The sequence below is a fragment of the Manacus vitellinus genome, unplaced genomic scaffold, assembly GCF_001715985.3.
Source record: "Manacus vitellinus isolate BGI_N305 unplaced genomic scaffold, ASM171598v3 scaffold_19_pilon, whole genome shotgun sequence".
Taxonomy (NCBI): domain Eukaryota; kingdom Metazoa; phylum Chordata; class Aves; order Passeriformes; family Pipridae; genus Manacus; species Manacus vitellinus.
Genome location: NW_021939395.1, coordinates 233894 through 252714, shown reverse-complemented (window position 1 = coordinate 252714; position 18821 = coordinate 233894). Strand labels below are relative to the sequence as shown.

Genomic DNA, 18821 nt, shown 5'->3' with positions numbered 1-18821 from the left:
CACCCCCCGTGCGGCCCGGGGGCCGGTCCCGAATTCCCGGTCACCGGCATCGGGTGGGGAAAGGAGTCATTAACTGTTAGTTTTCTTTGCGGAGCGGAGGCAGATGCGCCCCGCGGGCACAGGGCACGGACACACAGACCACACACCCCAGACAAGCACCGTGTTTATTTTTGTCCCTGTCATTTTTAAATCCGAGGGATTTTCTCCTTTGTTTTTAGCCGTTTGTCCTCTACAAGGAAAAGATAAAAAGAAACACAATGTTTTTGTTCTCTTTGTGAATAGCATTAAAAGTGATGCAAAAAACCTCTGGCCTCTTCCAGGAAGTTTGATCTTGAGCATATGATAAATCTGGGACTGCTGGTGTCTCACTTACCCCTGGTCACCGCTGGGTTGTGTTGTCTGAACTTTTGCTTCAGACAACTAACGGCAACGTTACTTGGTTATTTTTAGTGATGACGCAGCACGTACAATGGAATAATCTTGTCAGGAGCTGGTCAGACTGATGAAGGGAGATGAAATCTCTCTAGTGGTGTGAATTCCATTGTGTTTGAGCAATGCTTATGTTTCCTGTGGACAAGGAGAGCAGGTTTTTAGAACAATTTTGCTTTGGATTAAGATCAAAGTATCAGGGCTTTAAGAAAATCCCTATTCAATAGAAGTATTCCATGTAACTGTGTCTCTGTATTAAAATTTTTTAGTCCAGTCCCAAGTACTGAGAAGTATCCCCACAGGCAGTTCCCTCGGTGAAGTGTTTTGCTCGTCTCTGCTGATTTATGGTCTTCACTTAAGAGCAACATCTTAGGAAGGCTGTGCTTGTTCATTAACTGTTACTCCTGTTTATTTCCTAGAATGGCGAGAATTTCTGCATTCTGGATGAGCAGAGGTTTGCCAAGGAGCTGCTCCCTAAGTACTTCAAACACAACAATATCTCCAGCTTCATACGGCAGCTCAACATGTGTAAGCATCAGCTGTTGCTACGTGTTCTCTCTGCCAAGTTCATTGCTCCTTGGCTTCATTTTGGATTTCTTTAAACAAGCAAGTGGACTTGGCAAGTCTCATCCCTGAAAACCTGGGTTCTGGCCTTGAGTTTGCTTTGCAAAAGAAAACACTGATGGTAGAGCTTGGTTTTTGTGTTTCTGCTCCAAGTCCTTTAGAGCAACAGCTGTAATAATATGTAAGAACCCCCCAGGGTGGGGTTCCCTGGGCTCCAGTGGTGCTGTTAATGTAGCAGCAAACATATGTGTACCCTGGGGAGCAAAGGCTGTGTATACACCCATACTCCTAGAATGTGAAAAAAATTGCCTGGATTTGGGGCTGCCATTGCTTTTGCTTGCATTGCTGTGTTGGAGCCTGATCAGTCCTGCTGATGGGTTGAGCTGGACTATGTTTCTCGTTACATTTTCTGTGCTTGTGAGCGTCACGTGGCAGCATTTTATAGCACATGTACAGCGTAGCCAGGCAAAGGGGTGCTGTGAGAGAGAGACTGCAACACCCAGCAGGAATAGCTGCAGAAGCTTCTGGGCCCAGTGGAGGGGCAAAGTGCACAGGAGATGCTGCCTTAGTTAGAATTTCATTGGGAGTGAGAGGGAGGAGCTCTCTGTCCATGTCCAGTAGGTTGCCTGGTCTCTCTAGCTGATGCTTGTATAGATTTTGTCAGATGTGAGAGAAAGCACACCTGTTTAGTGTTTGGACAGAGGGTAGATGCAGTTCTTTGTGTCATGTGCTGCCGTTTCTGTGACCCTGTTACTTGAGTGACAAAGGGTAATCCAAAGAAACAATTGTCACTTCCTTTGTAGCCAGGGTAAATGTGAAAATGCAAATATTCCTATGAAGACATGCAATGCAGTGGCAGCCTCCTTTTCCTGGTGGACCTATCCTGGCTCTGTAACGCCAACACTGTTGGGGCACAGTGAAGCTGGAATGCATTAACTGTGTTAAAAACTTGAGCGAGGAGAGAGATGGATTGGTCTGTCAGCTCTGTCCTGCCTCTACCCTGTGGTGCTTAAACAGTGATGGAAATAGAGCTAGCAATGTCTCACTTTGTGCAAACAATTCTCCATACTTAGAGAAGGTGCTCTGCTGCAGGTATTTGCACAGGCAGGGAACTAATTTCCCTATCTTGTTTTATTCTGTAGACCATGGTGGTGCATGACAGCATTTGCTTTGATATGTAGTTGTCAGGGATGAAAGGGGAAGGTGTACCATTCCTCTGCTTGCACTGGGACAAGATTCTGTGTAAAATGTCATAACAAATCTCATTTCTAACTAACTGCTGTGGTGTTTTGGACGTGACTGTCTTGCCCATGGACACTTGGTGACCTCTGCCACACAGCTGTGTGTGCAGCCTGCCAGGGCATTCCATGGTACTGTGGACACGTTCTCTAGCTGTGAAGATCAAAGCAGTGAAATCACTGAGCACCAGCAAAAGCTGCTTTGGCTGTTTTTCATAGTTTCTGCTCCTAGTAACTGTGGTGCTTTGGATATTTTGGTAGCCTTGGAGTTTTCTTTAGCTGTATGTTGTAACAGTCAGCTTTGTACTGGGAGAAATGCCTTTGCTGATTCCTCTCCACAGATGGTTTCAGGAAGGTGATTGCTCTGGAGAATGGTATCATTACAGCAGAGAAGAGCTCAGTCATTGAATTCCAGCACCCTTTCTTCAAGCAAGGGAAGGCACATTTACTGGAAAACATCAAGCGCAAGGTACAGTCTAAGCACAATGTTTACTTCACTGTGTCATGAAAAGTGGCTTATTAACAGCATGTATGGGTGTTTCAGAGCCAGCCAATGTCATGGGAAACAAGGTTGTACATCCTGAATGCAAGCCTTAGTAACTCCCTCACGATGCCATGCTGGTGCTTAGCTGGGCCTCCTCGTGCCAGCGCTTAGACAAAACCCTCCCTGCTGTTGGCAGTGCACTGGGATAGGACCACATTCTGCATCTCCATCAAACAAGAGCCCTTTCCACATAGCTCATATCCCTGATTGCAGCTTATCACAGCCTACAGTTCTGTCAGCGTCTCCAACTCGGAGAGAGGCACAAAGTGAAAGAAACAAAAGAAATACATTTTCATTTGGCACTCATTGAAAATTAGCAAGGGCATCAGTAATCATTTCATTTGGGTGAGTTTGCATAAATTATAGTGTTCCTCCAAAACTATGTTGCCACTAAGCTTCATCTCTATGAGCACTTTCTGGTTTTCTTTTGTACGTTCAGGCCTTGTCTGACCTGTTTCTGCACAGATATTCATCTTCTCTTGACACGTTACTGCCCATAATATCCTAGGGAAGAGAGTATCATGATACATCATGTTGACATGTGAACGGCAGAATCTTTTCTTTATGCTGTCGTCAGGTGTGGCTGCATTGCCCAGGGTAATAAAAGCCCAGGGTAGGCTGGAGAGCAGCAATTGTGTTTGGATCGATTCCTCGCTGAGCTGCCCCTGCTCGGAGCCAGAATCGATTCCCCGGTGCTGGCTCAGGCCAGTGCTCCCCCCATGTGAGCAGCGTGTGTCCCAGCACCACGCGTGTCCCAGCACCACGCGTGTCCCAGCACCACCCATGTCCAGCACCACCCATGTCCAGCACCACCCATGTCCCAGCACCACGCATGTCCCAGCACCACACGTGTCCCAGCACCACACATGTCCCAGCACCACACGTGTTGGGGCAGGCAGCCAGTGACGACAGGTGTGGCACTGTGTGTCCCAGGGGTGGGGCCCTGGGTGGAGTGTTCTAGACGAAAAGGCAAAAGCTCTGCTTAGTGCCAAGGACATCCATGTAAAGTATTGAATAGGTTGGTGAAACATTTTCTTTGTTGCACAGGAAATATTAGTGATTTTTTTGCAAAACAGTTATTAGTTTTCTTGCTGTTTTACTGCCTGGAATGGAGCCATATTCCAGTATTGGCTATAAACTGGATTTCAAGTCTCTGTCAGGAATGCAGGTTTGAATGCAGGACTTGCTTTACTTACTCCCTTTCACTGTTAGCTCTGCTGCTGTGCAGACAGCCTGTGTGTCTTCATAGAATCCCAGAATGGTTTGAGTTGGAAGGGTCCTTAAAAGCTCATCTCATTCCACCCCCTTGCTGTGGGCAGGCACACCTCCCACTTGCCACGTTGCTCTAAGCCCTGTCCAACCTGACTTGCTACACTCCCAGGGATGGGGCAGCTGCAGCTTCTCTGGACAGGCTGTGCCAGGGCCTCACCACCCTAATTAGCCAGTTGGAGACTGAAGAGCAGTTCCATGCACTTGGGCAGAATGTTTTAGTTGGAGCCTTATTTTAGAGGCTGGCCGCATTTGAAATTCCCACCTGCTGCCTGCATCTTTCGAGTGTCTTCCCCATGGAGACATGGTGTGTTGAAAAGAAATCAGACAGCCATGAATTCCGTTTGGGATGCACCCTGGGTACATTAGCATAAGTTATTACCTGCAACAAACAGTGAAGCTTCTAAACTGCAGACAGGGAGGAGAACTGTCAGACCCTTCAGTCCATCCTTTGCATCACAGGATTGTGTTAAGAAAATAGTTAGTCATGTCTGAGGAGTGATTGCACAACAGCTGTGTTCTGTTCCAGCATGAAGGAGTGGGATGTTGGTTTATAACACCATAGGTCTGCTTCTGACCATCCCCTTGCCCTTTAGAAGACGGGATCTGTTAGCCAATCTGTGTGGAAGTTATCTTACACCTCAGCAGGCCAATCCCAGATGCTTTCACCTCCTGCTTGGAATTTAGTAGAATAAGAAGAAAACTCCCAGTATGCTGTAGGTTAGGAGGGATATCTGGTGCAACTCTGTTTGGTTCCATCATAGTCAGTATTTGGCAAAATGATGTTTAAAATGATGCCCACAAAACCTGGATGTGTCATTCCGAGCTGTGATGCACTAGACCTGTCTTTTTCAAAATCCTGAATTGTGTCATAGCTAACAATGCTCCCGCTGCAGAGAGAGTTCCTGAAGGAACTGGAAAATGTTTAACATAGAAGTGCAGGAAGGAAGTGGTGAGCTTTTTGCTTTCTGGTGGCTCTTCCACCATCATTTGAAGTGGCAACATTCACGGATTCTGCTGTGGGCAGAAGAGCAGATTGGACTCTTCCTTCTGGAGACAAGTCTCTGTAGCTTTGGAATATCGCTGAGCAGAGAGGTAATAGAGGAAACACCAATATGGGAATCTGCAATTCAGCTGGTGTGGGACAAATTTTCAGATCAAGTAGAATGCATCTAACTTGACACCTTCATCCTCCAGGAACTTAATGGAAATTTGTTACTCCTCTGCTGGCAGATGTACTCACACCCAGAAAGAATATGATCATCTTGTTCTTCTTCCACTGTCAGTTGTTTTGCTTTTGGCTGGTGTTTGCCTGTGACACTAGAGGGCAGAGAGCCCCCAGGGAAAGCCCCTTGAATCAGTGGTTTTTATCATGAATTACAGTCATGAATCTACTGTCTTCAGGTACAAAGTGGTAATCTCATCTTTTCATTGACATCTTGTTTTTTTCATACAGTGCAGACTGTCCTAAGGACTGTCACATATAGCAGTTTTGATGTTTTGTGACATGTAAGAATTACAGTGTTACCTGGTGTCGTAGCAGAGCCTGTACCTGTTCTGCAGACTGACTGCACTCTCCCTGCAGCAAGGAGTATGCAAGGCACTGTTTGTAGTAAAGCATGTGTACCTATTTTAGGTGTCTGCAGTGAGAACCGAGGATCTCAAGGTCTGCACGGAGGATTTGCACAAAGTCCTGTCCGAGGTGCAGGAGATGAGAGAGCAGCAGAACAACATGGATGTCAGGCTGGCTAATATGAAGAGGTAGACTCAGCTGTTTCGGAGGCGCTCATACATTAAATGTGGCTTATATCTGGTGGAGCTTGGCTAAATATGGGTTTCATTTGGACTGGAAACAGGTGAAGCTGTATTTTTTCCTAAGAATGCCCATTCCACCCCACACAACATACTGAATCTTGTTTGTTTTTATAATTCAGTTACAGACTGGAGATTAAGACTGGGAGTTTGTTGACTGTCTTGAGATTTCACTTTGGTTGCCAGCAGCTTTTTAGGGCAATCAAAACATTTCCTTTTCTGAACACAAACAGGGTTAGATGCAGTGAGGGACAATTAGTGTTTGGTTTTCTTTCTAATTGGAAGTGGACTTTGCACATCCTCTCATCTCTGTTCCCACAGATCCTCTTCATATAGGCAATGGTAATTCATTTAGGTCATTGGTATGCCAGCAGGTATCAACCAGAGTTCAGGAGATACCTTACTCCCTCTGTTTCTTTAAAAAAACCCAACACCACCTTGAACACCACCTTTGAGCCTGTCCTGAGGCTGTCGGTGCTTGGAAACAGGCTGAGTGTAACACACAGTCTTTATTTGACAGCTTTGAGGCTTTGAAGGAATACCTCAGATTGAGATTATTGGTGGAGTAGCAGAGGATGAGGGTGCACTTATTGAGTGTTTGGTCCTGCCTGATGGAAAATGGAGTTAAATTAACCCAGAGTTTATGCTAGTGGATTGGATTACCTGAGTTAGTTATCCATAGAGGGAATGTTGCCATTAGTCCTGCAAGGTACTGTGAAAGTTTGAAAGCTGTAAAACTAGAGCATATAAAGTAAACTCTGTTCATCCTCTGTCTTCTGATTTATTCTGCATTGCAGAGAAAATAAGGCCCTGTGGAAAGAAGTGGCAGTTCTAAGGCAGAAGCACAGTCAACAACAGAAGCTGCTGTCTAAGGTACCATTGCAGCATCTTCAGTGCTACCATCCTTATTCCTGCCTCTGTGATACTTCATGGCATTCTTTGCTTATGTAGAATGACAAATGACACAGAGCTGAACAGGCTGTATTGATACAGCAGAAAGAAAATGTTTACAGTTCCTGAGTGTCCCAGAAGTAGCACAGTAAAGAACCACGAGCAAAGCACTAAGGAAAAGTCATAGTAAGATGTCAGTGTGTGGAGGCAGTGCATGGTAAAGGAGCCCAGAACACAAGATTGCAGGCACATGGAACCGAGTCTGTGAAAGATCTTGGACCAGGACACACTTAGACCACTTGTGAAGTGAATATGGAACCTGGAAACTGTAGGAGCTTGCGCACTGGAACAAATTTTCTCTGGTTTATCCCTCAGCTGTTTCTGGTCTGGAATCCTCTAGTGACTTGTGCTGTTATATTGCATTTCAGAAAAAAAACCCAACTGTGGAAGTGGGATAAGTTCTATGCGGTTTGTAACTCTTGTGTTGGTTCTTAAGATACAATTGCAGATGGATTTTTAATTTACCTGTTAATTTCAGTCACATAACTGCATCATTTTATAGTAAAATCTGAATTAAGAATTTGATATTAGGATTGCTATGCTGACCACTTGGTTTTGGTTTTTTTCCCTTGTTTTTCCTTTTTAGATTCTTCAATTTATACTAAGTTTGATGCGAGGAAATTACATTGTTGGGGTCAAAAGAAAAAGGTAATTACTTTATAGGTCCCAGATCCGTGTCAGATGTGAATTATAGGCATAAATTGGCTTCTAGTGTTTGAAGTATATTTTTATTACTTGTATATTCAAACATGAGAAAGCTGATGGAAGTTGAATCAAGCACAAAAGAAAGATTTTCCTCCTTACCACTAAAAAAAATAGGCGGGGAGAGAATATTCTGTACATACTCAGTTCCAAAGGGCACAGTTATCAGAAGTGGTAACTCTCAAAACATCCACATGTGACTGACTTCTTCCAAACGCAGCATATGTGTAGTGCAGACTGCCTGCAGTGCCCTTCCTGACACACATTCCCAAGAGCCAGGCTTCTTAGGAGGGAAAGAATGATTGTCCTTACTACTACTGCATGTATTTGGCACTGCTGCAGCTCCTTCCTGTGGAACTAACAATGTACTAAAGCTGTTGGTTTTCTCAGGTCTCTCACAGACGCTGCAGGTGCTTCACCCTCCAAGTACAGCCGTCAGTACGTCCGCATACCTGTGGAGAGTGGCCAAGCTGTAAGTGTCCCCAGGGAAAGAGGCAGTGGGTTGAACAGAATGATACCTGGGGATACCAGTCTACCCTGTAGCTACAAATACACTAATCTTGTAATCAAATGTTCTCCCTTTTGCAATGGGCAGCTTTAGAGCATTGCTCTGGCTGTAAAATTGTGCAAATCAGTACAACTGGTCACAGATAAAATCTGAACAGGAAAGAGAAGCTGCAAGAAGAATGGGGCTTCAAAATAAAAAAGGGTCAGAGCCTGCGGTTTACTCATTCTGTGCTGTATCTGCAGATGGCTTTTTCTGAACATAGTGCAGATGAAGAGGATGGAAGTGGCACAGGTCTCATCATCCGAGATATCACTGACACCCTGGAAAATGCCACTGATGGCCTCCTCGCCGTGGCACACACGAGTGGCAGAGCCAGGTATGTCCAAAGCACACGTTTATGCTTGGGTTGTTAACTGGTAGTTATGTTCATGTTGGCGATTCCATGTGGATTCCGGGAAACAGCCTCTCTGAATGTTCACACCGTTTGTGCATGACAGGCCTGTTGTGGGCTCTCCTTTTTACAGCATGTACCACTGGTCATGGTCAGAGCTTGTGTCTCTTCAGGAGTGCCTAGAGGCCTGTCAGGCTGATGGGCACTTCAGGTTTGATTTGCTGAGGCTTTTCTACCTGTTCAACAAATAAGCACATACTTGACTTTTCGGCTGAACAGGGACCTGGATGCATATAGAGGTGACTAATAAACAATCCAAAATGTATATAGGTTACTGACAGACAAATCAAGATGTATAGTTTTATCTCCAGTCTCAGTACTTCTCCCACTAAGCATAGCCTAGGGAAGACATCCTCTGTGTGGCAGCAGATTCTAGTGAAAACCCATTTAGTTTATAACACCCAGAGTGAAATATGGACCAATTTGGAATCTTTTCTTTCGAGAGTCTGTCTGTTAGGAGTTTCCCTCCTGCCTAATTTCCATGTATTATATTGCTGCTTTTAGCCTGGGAAAATGGGGTGTTTTGCCCTGATATGTACTCTCTGTATAAGCTGTAATAAGAAATTCCTCATCTGCCTTTAGGAAGACACTTTGCTGCTTTTTCTAAAAACCAGTTCATTGTTTGAACTCTCGACTGGCTTGGTGTTATTAGGGTTCGGGATGCTAAAGCTGAAATGAATAGTAATGCAGTTGATGAATTCTCCTGCCTGTTGTTTCTCTTGGGGTTACGTTTCAGAGAGCCACAGGCAGCTGTGGATCCCGGCTTACCTCTTTGTCAAGTATCACAGCCAAGTGAGTTAAATTGTGCAGAACCTGTCCCACCAGTTCCTGTAAATGATGTCAGCAAATCCAGTGAAATAGGCAGTGCTGCTGTGGAACTCCATACTGCACAGCCAAATGCTCCAGAGGACCCCGTGTCAGTGATTGACTCCATCTTGAATGAGAACAACTCTGGAAATCAAAATGATCCTTTGCTGGACAGGTATTAACTTGTTTCTGAAAACTGTTACACTGTCATCACCTTGTGGGGTCTTGTTGGAGTTTTGGAGGATGTGTTTGGCAGAATGTAGGGAATCAGCTTTTGAATTGTCATTGATGAAGTGAATTCCCTGTGCCTCTGTTAGCAGGGCTTGAAAAAGCCAAGGCTTGGCATCACACACTGTAAAAGGGCAAGTTCCCCTGTCACCTCTGTGGTAACTAGTGTGCCTGACTGCTGGTATGTTCATCCTAGGGCCTGTGAAGGTCAGTCTGTCCCATCAGCCCACTGCTGGCACTGCCAGGAGCTGCCAAGCAGCAGGTGAAGGGCACTGATCTCGGGCATGCACTGTGGCCATTTTGTTCCTGGGACCTGGATGTGGATTGTCCCACTGGCCAGTGGGTGTCAGCTCAGTGTTCTTTCCTTTCTCTACCCCTCATTCGTGCAGAGGTGTTCCCAGGTGCCCTGTCAGATCAGGCACCCCTGGATGAGGGATGCAGGCTGTGGGTTCCCACTCCACACCACCTATGTGCAGCTCCCAGCTCTGCGTCAGCCCCTGAGCTTTGCCAGCGCCGTCACTGCGGCTGCAGGAGAGCTGGATCGAGGAACCTGCTTTGATTCTTGCTCCTACAGCTCTCCTGCTGTGGTCAGTGGCAGGTAGGAAGGTCTGGGATGGTGTCCCAGCAGTTGTGTAATCTGAAGGCTCTGCAGTACCTTCCCTCCTGGGCACTGGGAGCTGCCCGTTCCTCACAGCTGAGAATTCAGTACAGGAGGAGCTGAGGGCACAGCAAGACACTTGGTATGGGCACTGTGCCTGCAGCCATCTTTTCACTTCCTTCACTGTCCTTCAATTCCTGCCCACTGTCCCTGGAAACATGTCCAATTTGGCAACAAGCTGATGTTTCAAAGTAGGTAGAGTTCCTTCGGGCCCAGATTACTTCCATCCCTTTGCTTGTCATTTATTGTTCAGGGGAAAACCATCAGACCTTAGTTTAAACACATACTGGTGTACAGGCTGGGATCTGAGAACATTCACCAGATATTAAAATGAGGGAGGAAGTAGGTGTGGAGGGAGGAACTGCTTTTTCACCCCGTAGCTGTCGCTGTGCTTGCTGTTCACGTGGTCTTCCTTGCGCCTGTACCTCAAAGCTGGAGTGAAAGGTGATGCAGGAATGCGGTTTCATCTGTTGGGTTATTCTGGATTGTAAGCAACCTGCTTGTTAACTGTGCCTTACAGTACTATGTCATTTTGGTTTTTTAGAGAAGAAATTCAGGATTTTCTGAACTGCATTGATGCCAGCCTTGAAGAGCTCCAAGCAATGCTGTCAGGGAAGCAGTACAACTTCGGTGCCGAAGCATTCAGCGATGTGAGTGTCTTCTCACTGTTATGATTTCTGAAAAATACTGTTTAAGTTGCATCATAAAATGTTACTGGTTTATTCCATGTTGTAATGGGTAAGGAGGGGGAACATCCTGAGAAGTAAATAGTTACAGATAGTATGATTCGTAGGCATTTACAGTGTTCAGGGTAACATTGGAAGCCTTTCCCAGGTCATGCAGGATTTCTGTTCTACATGAGTCAAGGGGGAAGCCTTGCTTGTCCTTCATAATCCTCAGTCACATATCATCACATCCTGATTGTGTGTTTGATTATGCTTTATGATATGGAGTGAAACTCAGCTGTATTCCTGGAATCACTGGGAAATACGGTGACTTTTTCTTCTCCTGTCACCTCAGTTTACTGCCACAGGTTGAAGCACCTGGCTGGAGGCCCATGGAGGAGCCACTGTCCCTGTGCTTCAGTGGAAGGAGCAGCACGCTGTTCCTACCATCCCTTCAGGAGTCTCTGCAGTTTTGTTTCAAGAACTTTATTAGTTGACATATGGTCTGGTTTTATTTTCAGACATTTAATCCCGAGCTGCCAGCCCTGGATATGAATTTGATGGAAACACCGCCTGGTATGGAAAATGTAAGAGTAACATTTGCTTCTTTGGTGGGAAAGGCAAATTCTGGGAGCTGAATCTTGTGGGATGCAGCATGAGGGTGGGGCTGGGGCACAGCCTGAAACTGCCAGTTCATCCCTTCTGGCTGACCCCAGGGTGTCAGTTATCAGTGTTGGCATGTAGGAATTTAACAGGGATCTCAAGATAATTTCCAGTCCTGCATTCCTAGTGTAGTCACACACTCGAAATGCCTGTCTGAAGACTGAAGGAAAAGTACTAAATGAAAATTGTAATGCAATACACCATATTTGTTCTGCATGTGGCTGTATGGGATTTCCTTAGAGGACATACAGAAGCTCAGCACAAACTTCTCTTAGTCCAATTCCTAAAATTGAATCATACTATTAAAAAAACCTCTTGTAAGTGTTATTTTTTTTTGTAGTCCTGAAATAATATTTAAATTAGGACTTCCCACTCAGAAGAGTTTATGCTACAACTGAGGTAAAATGCAGCTGTGTTTAAGCGGTACCCGCAAAATTTAATTGCATAATGAAATCATGTTTTACTGTTATCCCAACAAGACAGATTATAATAAAGTTTCTGGTTTGGAAGGTAAAACAAATATTTGCTAGTCAGAAGCTTTTTTGACCTAGTAAGTTAAGTTTGTCTGTATTTCACTGTGCGTCCTTCTGAGAGCAGTGTGCAGGCCCTCGTGTGCAACAATGGACTCATTCCTCAGCTGCTCCATCTCTCTTCCCTTCTCTTTCACCTCTAATTCTGTTCACCAGTCAGTAAAGACTTCAATTTTGTTGTTGTTAAACATTCTGTCTTAACTCTCTGTCTGCTTTGTTTCAGATGGAAAACTTGACAGAGAGCACTGAAGGTCTGGGAGCGAGTGAGAGGGAAACAGCAGGAAGCAAAGGTGGGTAGGAAGGAACACTGAGCACTATGACAGCTCCACTCCAGACTCTTCCAAAACTTGGTATTGAAATTGAATTTTTGTAGCCTGTAATATGGTTTATCTCCTTCTTTGAGTTTAAAATTTTTGTGAAGACTGGGGTGTTTCACTGATCTTGAAGCTGTGCCTCAAGAGGCCCATCCTGTGCCCTGTGGTGGTGCTGACTGTTTCCTTTTTCACATAGAAACATGACACAAGTTCCACAATGGGGAGCAGAACTGCAAATGTCCTTGTGGCAGTATCTCTTATGCAGGCTGTGACCCCCCCCAGGGGCAGTGCTGTGACCCCCCAGGGGCAGTGCTGTGACACCTCAGGGGCAGTGCTGTGACCCCCCCAGGGGCAGTGCTGTGACCCCCCCAGGGGCAGTGCTGCTGGGTTGCCACTGCAGTGCTGCCATTACATGCCATGGGAATCAGGGGCTTGGAGTGGGCTTCAGACCCTGATGTTTGCAGACACAGGGCCTTGGCTCAGCTCTGGCAGCCATGGGTGTAGGGGCTTTCCAAGCCCATCTTGAGGCTTTCCTGTAGTGCACCAAGTCTGAAGCAGCCTCTCCAGGTTTTCTTGCCTTGAATAAGAGCCTTCACTTAGTGAAACACTTTGAACTGTTTGTTTTCCCTCAGATATGCAGCTGATCCAGTACAGGGCCAACCCTCTGCTTTCCTTATTTGAAGAACAACCCTCAGGTGAAGTTGCAGGAAAGATGGAGGATCCAAAAGACTTTCTGCTGCCTCCCCTGGAGGAGAAACCTGCTCTCCAGTCTCCATCAGGCAGTGGAACCATTGTGCCACTCACAGCTCCAGCAAGCCAGGCTGAGTCTCTGGACACCCTGGGAATGGGTGATCCACCTCTCCTCCCAGAGGATGGGAATGGAGAGTATAAACTGTTTCCACTCCTGCTCCTTAGTCCTGTTGCTAACTTCATAGATGAGGCCTCTGAGATAGAAACTTCTTGAACTCAGAATATCTGTAACTGGCTTAGTGCTGTGGAATAGCCACCACAGGACTGGAGCAGCAAGAAGCGTGAGCTTTGTCCTCACCTGCTTCCTGGAGACCCTGTTCTGCACAGACAAAGGGAAGTTCTCTTGCTCCAAGCAAGGAGCACATCTGGGAGAACTGAACACAAGCTCAGAACAAAAGCTGGTGGAGCGAAGGCACTAGGCAGAAGGGAATAACAACCTCCCTGTAAACATACCACAGTGTATTCCATAACTTTTTATCCAGTATCCTTATTGCAAGAGGAAATCTGTTTGTATCCTGTTTGTAAAGTTTGGCTGGGTTTTTTTTGTTGGGGGGGATGCTGTTTGTTTTTGTTAGCTGGATAGTAATGTGGTGTGTAATATTTTAAACCTGGGTTTACTCTTTGGAGAGCCTGCTTCAGTAGGTGGCTTGTCTACTGTTTGGAATTAAGTTGGTTTTAAATTTCATTTTTAATTTGAGATTTCTTTTTTGATGGTTTGTGGCTACAATTGTTTGCATCTGCTTAGATATCTTTCGTACTCCTAGATCTGCTCCTAGGTATAGGGAACATTTTTCCTATGGAAAATGACATTTTAACTGTGGAGTATTACTTTTAACATGCTAGCACACATCCATTGCCCCAGACTGTAGGAGTTGTGGTAGGAAGTGCTTGCCCCCTGCATAGCTGATTTCTCATGCACATTGCATGGCAGTTCTGGGGTAACCTGCCCCCAGCTCACAGGTCATGTGTCCTTGGAGATGGTCAGTAGGACTGATTCATGTCTAGGAAAGGCCAGCAGCTGCCCCTAAAATGAGAAGGGGAGCCCTGGGGCTTTGTGCTGCGGTTTCTGCCTGTGGAATCTTAAAGCCAAATTAACCAGATGCATCTGAGTCCTTTGACAGCGAATTACAAAATGTAGTGTCTGCTTCATCAAAAAGTCTCTCCCCAGAATTTCTTTCTGCACTGTTTTCCCAAGTTCTGTGAGCAGCTGCACTGTGGAGCCCAGCCCTGCTGTTCCCCTGTGCTGGTACCGAGTGTGTCGCAGTTACACGAGCCCACACAAACCTGCTGTGTGCTGAAGCAACACAGAACTGCTGGGGCTGCAAGAGGCCTGGATGCAGGTAGAAACCCCCTTGAATAATGTCACCTGATATTTCCTACCAGCACAATTAGTTGAAATTTTTTTCCAGTTTGGGGAATTCAGGCTACCTACAGGCTTTGTTCTCTCTGAAGTTCCTGAACTAATAAGTTTTGAGCTCTTTTATATTCAAGAATACAAAGTAATTAGACATCCCGAAGCCTGCTAGATAATAATGCATGTTACCTGTGCTGGCCTGACTTCGTTGGATTTGTGCTTCACTGTCAAATCTATGAGCTGCAGAGGAAGGTCCTGCTCCTGAATGTGTGTGTCTGTGTAACGCCTTCAGTGTCATTTATTCCCGTGTTTTTACCTGTTCTTACCTTGTTACCCTTTGTGTTTCCATCTTTTGAATTGCCTTTTGTCAAGTTTGTATTATTCGAGCCTTTCACAGTCTTTCACTGACTTGAGGCCAAGGGCTGAACAGTCTCAAGTTTTCGTGAGCTGAAGGGAGCGGGGGGTGGTGAGCAAGTTACATCTGTCCCGGGTCTGGTTTGGTTTGTTGATTCCTCTCCAAAGGGCACAATTTTGCCAAGACTGAAACAGTAAAAATCAGACCTTTCTGGTGTGCTGTTTGACAACACCATGCAGACAGCAGAGTTCTTTGGGAGGCTGCTCTGTGCCTCTCACTTCCTGCCCAAGTTGGATGGTAGTTCCTGTAAAGGGTTGGTGTCATGTTCTTCCGTCATGGAGTCCTCTCCCCTGAGCACATCTCACCCTCGGGGGTTGGGTCTGAGTGCATCATGGGTTCTTACTACACTTTCTCTCCTAAGAAGTTGAGAAACCAAGGCTTAACAAAACTGTAAAAAAAAAAAAAAAAAGCTTGTGCATCTGTGTATCTGGTTTATGTACCGGTCTGGGAAAAGTGTTTATTTATGCAAGTTTCCTACAAAAGATTGCAATGGAAAGGGGAAGGCTGAATAGCAAGAAAAACCCACATGCTGAAGTAATTAAATGCAAGAATTGCAAAACCATTACTATGTTTCCTGTACATTCTTTGCGTGTGTTTTCTCTATGTGCTAACAGTTCCCAAACCTGTTCACTGATTTTTCCAAAACTAAGAGCTGTTGTGCTCATCTCTCAATGCAGCTGCTGCTGGTTCAGAAGTAACTAGGATGCTGAGGATAACCTGTTGCCTGTTTTCCTGAGCACAGGGAGGGCACCTGGGACTGGTTTTTCAAAGGGGGTGATTTGAAAGCTCAAAATACTGCGTGTGCTGAAAGATACAGCAGATGTAGTGCACCTGTGCACATGTTCTCCACAGACTCCACTAGGAAAGGCCCTCAGCTCCATAAGGTATGGATTAAAACATTTACTGGAGATACCAGACAGAAACAAGGAACAGCCTAGATCAGCTGCAGTGTCAGACAGATGTGGCACCCTGTGCAGACCCTGCCAGGAGTAAGTGGCATAGTGGGCTTTTACAGTCTTTGTAGGATTTTCCTAGAGTTAAGGAGTTATTCATCATTTCTACTGCCAAGGCAAAGGATGTTTACATAAAACATGCTGTTCCACTTCAGGATAAGGATGAGGACACGGCCATGGGGTTGGCACATGGAGCTATGGACAGACTCCTTTGCTAAGTCTGTCTGCAACCCAGCCCAGTGAGCCTGCAGCCCAGCCCACGTGCTGCCCAGCCTGTGTCCAAGGGCCAGCAGGTCACCAGCCCCTGATGTTCCAAGCTGGGTGGGGACACTTCACCACTGCAGCCTGGTGTGTCACCAGTTTGTTACCCATGATCGCAAGGGCCTCACTGTAGTTGGAGGCCCTTGGCTGCTGCATTTGCTCCTTGGCTGCACCCATGGCTGCTGCATTTGCTCCTTGGCTTTATCATCCTGTGCCTGGGGAGGAAATGTTGCTCTTCCTTGTCTTCCATGTGCTGGTAACTCACAGAACACCCCCAGGCATGGCAAGCACAGAGTGAGGAAGTGCCAAGTGCTCCTCTCATGCTCCCTTCAGCACCATTTTTGCACTGTTCCAGCCCAGTTCTCCACACACAGACCACAGTAGCCCTACCATCAGTTCGTACCTCCTGTGTGCTTACTAATGGAGTGGTCCAGAATACAAGAAAAACTGATTTTGCTCTTTCTCTCCTGGACTTTGTGATGCCACCCCTTCCACCCATGCTCAGAATATTTTGCCCTCTCCTAAAACAAGATGGTTGTTTTGAAAAGCAGCATCATGATTTCACAGATGCCAAAGCAGAAGCAAGAGGATGCTGCCACAGTCACCTTGGGTACGGTGGTCCTTCATGGTATAAAGGACAAGACTTCTCCTGCCCCTGTCCCCCAACCAAAAAGGTAAATGTAGATATGTAAATAAATATATACATATCTTTTTTAGTCACATAGTTTGAGTTTCAGCTTCCTGGTTGGTCCAGACCCTGCTAGGGATACATTCCTGTCATGGTTTCACCCCAGCCAGCAGCCAAGCCCCACACAGCCACTCGCTCACTCTCTCACCACCAGGACTGGGGAGATAATTGGAAGGGTAAAAGCTACAAAGCTCATGGGCTGAGATAAAGATAGTTTAATAGGGAAAGCAAAAACCATGCGCCCAAGCAAAGAAAAACAAAGAATTGATCCACCACTTCCCATGGGCAGGCAGGTGTTCAGCCACCCCCAGGACACCAGAGCCCCATCACCCGTAACGGTGACCTGGGAAGACAAACTCCATCTCTCCAAACATCCCGTCCTTCCTCCCCAGTTTTATATACTGAGCATGATGTCATATGGTCTGGAATATCCCTTAAGTTAATTGGGGTTACCTGTCCCGGTTGTGTCTCCTCCCAACCTCTCATGTACCCCCAGCCCCCTCCCCAGCATGGCAATAAAAAAGCAGAAAAGGCCTTGGCTCTGTGTAAGCTCAGCAACAAAAACATATCTCTATTGTCAACCCCGTGTCCAGCACAAATCCTAAACATAGCCCCCACACCAGCCACTAGGAAGACAATTAGTTCTACCCCAGCCAAAACCAGCACAGTTCCCTTGTGACTCAGTCCAAGACAATTTAGGCCTCTGCCCTCCTCCAGCCACCTGTGTTCCCCAGGAAGGAGTTTCATTGATTTGACCTTCATGTGGTCCTTGAACCAAGAAGTATGTGAACTTCTGGATCCCTTTCCCCCCATGGCGTGGGGCGGCCCAGCTCTAGTTCCATTTCCATCTGAGGAACCACTCTGACGTCTTGAAGGATAGGGAAAGGGAACTCCAGCGTCCGGGGTTTCTTCAGGCCCTGAGCCTGGAGGGGAGAGGTGCCTTCCCCTTCTCCCCCCACCCACGTGGCTCCATGGCCGGCACGGATACAGCACACCGGGCAGAGAGGAGGCAAGAGAGAGTTCATTGTTGGGGGGTTACATTTATAGAGTTTAGGAGGATTCACAGAGTAACCAATTAGGTTGCAGGAAGGGTTAACAGCCAATAGGAAGGGGTTAAAGGGGGCCAATGAGAACAGCTCAGGATATCTGCTCAGGACATTCCTGCATGGGATAACACTTGTCCTGGGGGGTGTTGGGAAGAAGAAGCATGTGTTTGCAAAGAGACCACAAGAAGCCGTTTTAAGACATGTTTAAACAACAGTTTTCCCATATAATGCAGGTTTAGTGCCACAGTGAACACTGCAGCCCACAGCAGCTTTTCCTGCTTCTCCCCATCCCAGCGGCTGCAGTGGCATTTCATGAGGAATTTCTGACAGAGGAATACAGGGCCACAAGGGAGGAGAATGTGAAAGCAGGCCCCCAAATTTCCTGAACCTTTGTGGAGCCTTTTCCCCGGTGTTATCAAGTAGGATATTTTCAGAAACATTTAGACCTTAAGCTGGTCAGATGTCCTCTTCAATCACAGTATAACTGCAAATAGAGGGTAAGAAATTATTTAAACAGATGATTCTCTAGGCAGTGAGTAACAAATAACTACAAGGTTATAAAGATTTTCTAAGAATTAAAGGCATGAAAATTGTGTGTAGTAAAATCATCAGTTTCAGGGAAACAGAACCTTGAAATAACCAAATTCAAACTCATACTAGTAACATTGTAATAATTGCATCAATGCTAATGACAAGTAGCCAAAACCATAAATAAATCACACTTCCATATGTATTGTGCTTTTAGGCCCCACAGTTTTGCAGAATGAAGTCTCAATTACTCTGACATAAGAATACCTGCAAAAGCAAGCTGTGGTAACAAAAGCAAAGACCTGGAAAGGAGCAAGATAACAACAGAGCTCCCAGGGCTCTATACACAAGTCTTCTGTGTTTAACGTTAAATTACATGACAACTGAGTGAAGCTGCCTAAAAGTGACAGTGTAGGTGGAGACACCTTTAAGCCTTATATAAGACAAGAACTTCCCCCCCCCCCTTTGCCACCACTTTGGAGTCAGTACAATC

General features: G+C 45.9%; 1 protein-coding gene across 1 annotated transcript; it reads left to right on the top strand.

Moving 5' to 3' along the window:
* Window positions 1-2: 2 nt before the first annotated feature.
* On the top strand, window positions 3-15414 carry LOC103767778 (heat shock factor protein 3; the record flags this gene model as incomplete). Its single annotated transcript, XM_029959163.1, has 13 exons — window positions 3-53; window positions 849-957; window positions 2573-2700; window positions 5681-5805; window positions 6654-6729; window positions 7394-7455; window positions 7900-7981; window positions 8260-8393; window positions 9205-9450; window positions 10706-10811; window positions 11348-11413; window positions 12243-12309; window positions 12966-15414. Coding segments are annotated over 13 exons (1584 nt in total), but the record flags the coding sequence as incomplete, so codon positions are not given.
* Window positions 15415-18821: the final 3407 nt, after the last annotated feature.